Here is a 6,873-nt window from a genome sequence, read left to right as displayed (position 1 = left end):
CTTGAGGCTTTGGCACTAAGAGAAGCCCTGGCTTTGGCGAACGATCTTTACACTACTAGGAAAAGAGCTATAGATGATATGGACATTAATGGCGCACCGTGTAATACAGGTGCGCCATTAGTAATATATTACTAAATGGCGCACCTGGTGTGTGGTGCGCCATTAGTAGTTTTGAAAAAAAAATAAAAAAATTGTTAGTAATGGCGCATCATGGGATAGTGCGCCATTACTAGTTGACATAGTAATGGCGCACCACACTCACCGTGCGCCATTAGTAGTTTCAAAAAAATAAAAAAAATTGTTAAAACTAGTAATGGCGCACTATCCCATGGTGCCCCATTACTAACAATTTTTTTTATTTTTTTCAAAACTACTAATGGCGCACCACACATCAGATGCGCCATTAGTAACCCTGGTGATAAATGCACCCCCCCTCCCTGCCCCCCGTGGACCGTCTTTTCAGTTTTTTAAAAAATAAAAGAAAATGCTGGAAATGTCAAAAAAATAAAATAAAATAAGTTTCTCATGTGATATGTGGTCTAGTTGCCGGGAAAATTTACAAATATGAATTTCGACTTTATTTGCAAAATCTCTCTGGAATTTAGTAAAATGGGCATAACTTTTGCATACGAACTCGGATTAAAAAGTTTTTTATATGAAAAATCATCTACTCGAAAAGTTACTTACGAATTGAATGGGGAACCCCGTTCAACATCTTCAAAATCCCCAAAAACCTAACAGAACGAAAGATACGGGGCTTTTAAGATCTAGAGGGGGGAATGAAAAAAAAATTTAAACTTACTAGTGGCGCACCATTTGCTAGGTGTGCCACTAGTAACAGAAAAAAATTGGTTTAAAAAAATTTTGAATTTTTTTTTAAAATATGATACGTAATATGACCGGGAAGTTTGAAATATTTTTTTCAAAATTTCATCACACTCATGAACATGAACAAAGTCCTAGGCATCAACAAGGTTTAATAGGATTGATATGAAGTTTGACCACAGAGTGCAATTTGATTTGAGATTAAGCATATTAACCCGAGATTAAGCCATAGTGACTTGAGATTAAGAAAAAAAATGAAAAAAATGAAAAAAAAATGTTAGTAATGGCGCACTTCTATGCGGTGTGCCATTACTAAGCCAGATAGTAATGACGCACCGTGGGATATACTAATGACGCACTGCGTGGAGCGTCATTAGTATACCAGATACTAATGGCGCACCTGTGGTGCGCCATTAGTAAAAAATTCTAATGGCGTTGCTAGTGGCGCACCTGTAGTGTATCATTAGTAGCCAAAACAGGTGCGCCACTAGCAGGCCTTTTCCTAATAGTGTTATGAGCAAAAAATACATGTGACATTGCACTGCCAGAATGTGGTGCGCGGAATAATGAAAGAATCAGCAACGGAGTGTGTAGCTATAGTTCGTGAAATCATAGACCATTCGACCTAGTTTACTTCTTGTAATATACTCCCTTCATTCCGAATTACTTGTTATGGGTATAGATGTCTCTAGATGTATTTTAGTTCTAAATATATTCATTTCTGGGACGAATAATTTAGAACGGAGAGAGTAGTTCACAAGCACAGAGCCTCGAATACCGAGGCTACAATCTCGCTAAGCATATTTTATCATTATTAAGGTTTGGCCACCATGTATGATTTGGCCAGCCCGGCGATCTTCTTTTACATGAATAAAGCTTGGCCAGACTGTCTAAAAAAACTCCGTATCAGAGCGACCCGCCTGCTATGGCGGTTGTAAAAAGAAGTATCGGGGCTCGGAAGAAAGAATAGATTCTAGGGTTCCAGATGCGTCCCCCAAATCAACCGCCGCCGCCGGCGGCGGTCGAGCGCATCTATAAGCCCACAAGCTGCGAACCGCGGCTCGAGGATCAACGTCGGGAGAGATCGGAGCTTCACAAGAAGATCGCCGACTCGTATGATCATGTCCGCAAGCGGCTCGCCATGGCCACGGCATTCAAGGATGAGACCTTCGTCGGCGCCGGCCTCTCCGTTGGCCTTCTCGACCCGGCCACGAACATCATCTACAACACCCTCACCGCCTCCGACCTCCGCGCCGGCGAGACCCGGGGCGTTCTTCAGCACCGGGACATGGCCGAGCGCTCCCTGGCCGGCCTCGTCGCCTTCCTCACCTCCTTCTTCCGCTACCTCGCGGAGTGGGAGGCCGTGCGCTACCTGCTCCGCGCCGACACCGACCTCGTCTACGCGATGCGCCTCGTCGCGCACAACCGGTGCCTCTCCTCCTTCCAAATCAACTCTGACACCGGCAGGTCCGTCGTCCGCACCGCCCTCACCTGCGCGGCGCTGGCCTCGAAGCACATGGATCCCCACCACCTCGTCCGCTCCTGGCTGTCGCCGGTTCGCCCTCTGGAAGAAGCCGTCCACGCGATCCAGAATGACATCAGTAATTTCACCTGTGTATTCAACCCACTGCATCATGCTCGCAAGCGCCCTCGTATGACAATGCAGCCCCTTGATTTCGCTTGGAGGCGCGCATTGGAGCTCCCTGAGTTACCACCCTCCGTCGTGCCGTATCGACCTTACAATTCCATGAAGTTTGTGCTCCTCCAGCGCATCCACTCCTTCTACCTGAAGGCACTTGCCCTGCTTCCGGCGAGTGAGCTCCGGTCTTCCTACCACCACAGCATGCTCGAGGCTGGCCACTGCTATGGCCCATTCGATCCCGTCGCCAACATCATCATCAACACAATCTGGTATAACACCGTCTCCCCGCCAACCAAAAAACTTGAGCTTGACATGATCAGTACCAATAGCCTGTTACGCATCGAGGCTCGCTCCTTCTATGGCCTTGTTTCTTTCCTCTGCACTTCGGGCAAGAAACTCTATGAAGCCATGCGCTTCTTGCTCATTTCTGATTGCACTCTTGGGGATATGAGCTTTCCGAACGCTTTGGCTGGCTATGGGGATCGAAGCAAAATTTGTGATGCCTTCAGGGTTGCTGGTGTGGCTGCTTGGCACCCCGACCCTGTCGCGCAAGCAGAGTTTATTTCCTCATGCAGTTATCCATTCTCAAGTCCGACGATTACTGCTCCACTCGACTCTGCTGATGTTGACCGCATTACCAGAAAGATGTTTCAAGGGCTCCCTACCACCCCTGGCAATTCGCTGCGGCATCAATCTGTTCCCATGCACAAGATCTGCCGTCGTGCTCAATGTAAAATTGACCAATGGATGCACGAGTATACAACAGTCTCTAAGAAAGTCAAAGCAGTGCTGGCCTCATATGCACTCGCCTCATACAGAGTTAGTTCATCTTGAGATTTGTGTCTTTACTTCTAATTATCATCCTGACATGTTGCAGTCGCTGATTTGCTCCTTGCCTCTGCCCACTTGCAGGAACCCATGTATCTTCATGTTATTTGTGGCGTCAACCATAATGTGTCTGGCCCCGAGTACTGTTATGATACTGGCACACCCGTTTCCATATACCAACACACTCATGTTAATTTTCTGGCAAGTCGAAGAGATGGAAATCCAGAACTCTTCTTTGCTGAACTTAGCAATGACGAGGCAGACGATGGAGGTGGGAAGGTCTTGTGTTGTCCTGTGAATTTTCCACAACCACGACAAGGTATCTCTTTAAAACCACCTCTAAGTTTCTCTTTTCAAGTCCTAATGCTTTACTGCTAGTGACGAGATACAAATATTTTTAAATAAAATTGGAACCTATCTCGGCCAGCAGTTTGGTAAAGTTTGAACATTCAGATTAATCCACACAACTCCCTGGTATTGTGGTCATATCTTTACCTACTCCCTCCGATCCAAAATAAGTGTCGCAGTTTTGAACTGGGCTTTAGTTCAAAACTATGACACTTATTATGGATCGGAGGTAGTACTATTTAGTGTAAATGCATTCCAAATTTGAAATCAATACATCAATAGTGTTCACTCCCAAGCTACCACTGGCAGTGTAAGTATAGGCCCTGGTCACCCACATCTGATCTACATTCTAAAGCCCAGATGTTTAACAAGCTGATGATTTACTTCTCTTGCTCCAAGTTGCTATCCAGCAGACTTCTAAGACATAGGGAAAAAAGGTGTAGTAGGTCCCCTCCCTATAAGAATTAACTATAGAATCTGAAGAAGTCGTCTAATAGCTCAATAAGTTGGCTGAACCAAGTTTAACAATTGCTTACATGCATATCCTGATATGAATTAGATTTATCTGGTAGATAACCATAATAGATCATTCCAATTTTTGTAAACACATTCTGGTCCAAATTTTTGTAAACACTGTCAGTGAGCATCAAAACTTGTGAGTAGTACTTGCCCAACACTGCTGATATAAACTCAAGTAATAGACTAAATCCATTATTACGTCTCAACCAACCTGATGATCCAACAAATGTTGCACACCAGTATTTAAGTTCTCAAGCGTACGAACATCAATGGTTATCAATGATTCCATGGATGACTGGAATGTTTCTTTGTGTTGCTTATCAGTTCAGGCTTTGAGTTGTATACTTCATTTGAAGTAGATTCAATTGCAATAAATTGCCGTGTTAATCCTTTTTAGTAAAAAATGCATGATGGTTCCCTGTTCTTAGGAAATTGCACACATTTACGTTCTTAAATTTCATGGGTTATCAGCCATTTTAACTAGTCCAGGACAGCAATTTATGATGTGGCATGATACTCCTTTTGATCCCTTGCCTTCTGTTGGAGTGGTAAGATAGTTTGCTGAAAACCCCATCTTTGAACCTCATATAGTAGGAGCCCTATGTCAGCTACCGCACTTCTATGCATTGCAGTCTTGTTTTTAGGCAGATATCAGCAGGGGTAATCCTACCTTGATGTTTGCATGATTAGCCAATTTCTCGCAGTTATAAAGCATAATAAGAGCTGGTTAGGGTATAAAGCATTCCCTTGTAAACTTTTACAGCTGTTAGCAGAAGTGTCTGAGTTGCTTGCCCAGTTGCCACAAAAATAAACACTATCGGGAAAACTGAGTCTCTCCTCTGAAATTTCATTTTTGCAATAACTCCTTTTTATTGCCGATAGCTTATGCTAAAGTGTTTGATGGGTGCTAATTAATCTTGCCATCTTGTTTGTGTGCTTCAGAAGAGATCCGCTGTCTGTACTGCGATTACGAAGGCACCAAAATCGTGCACCCGGTTATGGAGGAATTCCCATTCAAAGGGCGCGACGTGGAGTTTCAGAAGATGGTGTGTGGAATAGATCCCTACCAAGATGAAGCATCTCCATACGAGCGGCAGCGCTACACCAACTGCACTATCATCAGGAGCTCGTCCAAGGCATTAGATTGGTTGGGATATGTGGTAGATGACTGGATCTATACCGACTTTGACGAGGAAGATGACAGTGATGATTGTAGTACTGACGAATCTGAGTGAGCGAGGTGGGTTTGGCTAGCGTTACTCGCAAGCAGTTAGTTTCGTACTTTGTTGTGCCCCGACTCGAGATAGGAGGCCTGAACGTACCCTCCCTTGCGGCCTTGGCACGAACGACCGTACCGGGAGTAGCTCCGCGCGACAACGAGCGCGTGAAGGCGCGTGAGCGCGAGCCGTGGGGTGTTCACACCAGCTCATACACTTCGTGCTTTGTTAAACCCCTCTTCACCGAGTGTGGCGTTGCAAAGGACGAGCTCCATGGAGCTCGTTTTGCAAAAAAAAAGAATCAAAATATATGTAAAAGTTTCAAAAAATGCCAAATTTGTTTCTACAAATACATATGCATATTCTTCAAGTATGTATAATTTTAATCAACTAATTTGATTATTTGCATGCCACACAAAAAAGACAAATATCTGACACAAATACAACAAAGAAAAAGCCTATTTCAATCTGCGTATTTGTCTTTTTTATATACATCACATATGTTTATAGAAATTTATACGTGTATACTACAAGTATATGTCTACATGAAAATTTTTTTTCTGATTTTTTTTGAGATATGGAAAAGGTATTTTGGCTGAAAAAAATATATAGGGCTCAATGAAGCTCAGCCTCTGCAACCACTTTTCGCCTCTTCACCTTCTTTCTTGGCAAAAACTAACGTGCTCCTTCTTTCTTCATGCAGGATGCAGCCAGCTCCTCCTTCGCCCTTATTCTCCACCATGGCCTTATCTTGAGAATGAAATTGGTCCAATTCCACACACACCCTATCGAGGGGCGGGCCCAGTTCAATTCATGGGTATTCAAGTTGAATACCCACAATTTTTGCCAAAGAAATTTGCATATATAAAATGTGTACCATGTTTTATATCAAAAGGACAACATTTACGCAGAATAACAGTCCGCGTATGCTTTCAGCCCAAGAGAATAGTGAGCCCCCTTCCCGTTTCTCTCCGCTCCCGCTCAACATGGCATAGTGGCCCAATTGTCTTTTATCTAGTAGTCAGCTAGTCCCAGCCCAAGTGAAAACTCGGTAGTGGATGTGGGGCCATTGGTAAATCCTAAACGGCGCCTTATGCACCCGTTCCTTCCTTTCTCCCAAACGGGCGCACACCCTATCGTCAGCGCTGGGCCGGCCCATCTTTCCCTTTTTTTCTGTTTTAACGCCTATCGTCAGCATTGGGCCAGCCCATCTTTCCCTCTCTTTTTTTTTTGTTTTAACACCTATCGTCGGTGCTGGGCCGGCCCATCTTTCCCCCCTTTTTTTCTGTTTTAACGCCAAAATAACTATGCTACGAGCAAGTTTCGAACCGGCGACCTCTTGCTCTTACTTAAGCTGCGCTAACCACCCACCACCAATGCCCATGGTGGCCTCATGGATGATCTTCATGCTTGCGTGCGTTACAGTGTTTGATGGCCAAGGGAACTATTTGGGTGCTTCTGTTACAGTGTTTGATGGCATCACGGATCCAAAAG

At 44.4% G+C, this 6,873-nt stretch overlaps 1 protein-coding gene across 1 annotated transcript; it reads left to right on the top strand.

Moving 5' to 3' along the window:
* Positions 1 to 1,724: 1,724 nt before the first annotated feature.
* Positions 1,725 to 6,272, top strand: LOC123186083 (uncharacterized). Its single transcript, XM_044597877.1, has 4 exons — positions 1,725 to 3,286; positions 3,380 to 3,614; positions 5,105 to 5,402; positions 6,083 to 6,272. The coding sequence occupies exons 1-3, from the start codon at positions 1,811 to 1,813 to the stop codon at positions 5,395 to 5,397; spliced, it is 2,004 nt and encodes a 667-aa protein (XP_044453812.1). The 5' UTR covers positions 1,725 to 1,810; the 3' UTR covers positions 5,398 to 5,402; positions 6,083 to 6,272.
* Positions 6,273 to 6,873: the final 601 nt, after the last annotated feature.

Source organism: Triticum aestivum, chromosome 2A (genome assembly GCF_018294505.1).
Source record: "Triticum aestivum cultivar Chinese Spring chromosome 2A, IWGSC CS RefSeq v2.1, whole genome shotgun sequence".
Classification (NCBI taxonomy): Eukaryota; Viridiplantae; Streptophyta; class Magnoliopsida; order Poales; family Poaceae; genus Triticum; species Triticum aestivum.
Note: the sequence above shows the minus strand (reverse complement) of the source record. Positions and strands in the feature narration are given on the sequence as shown.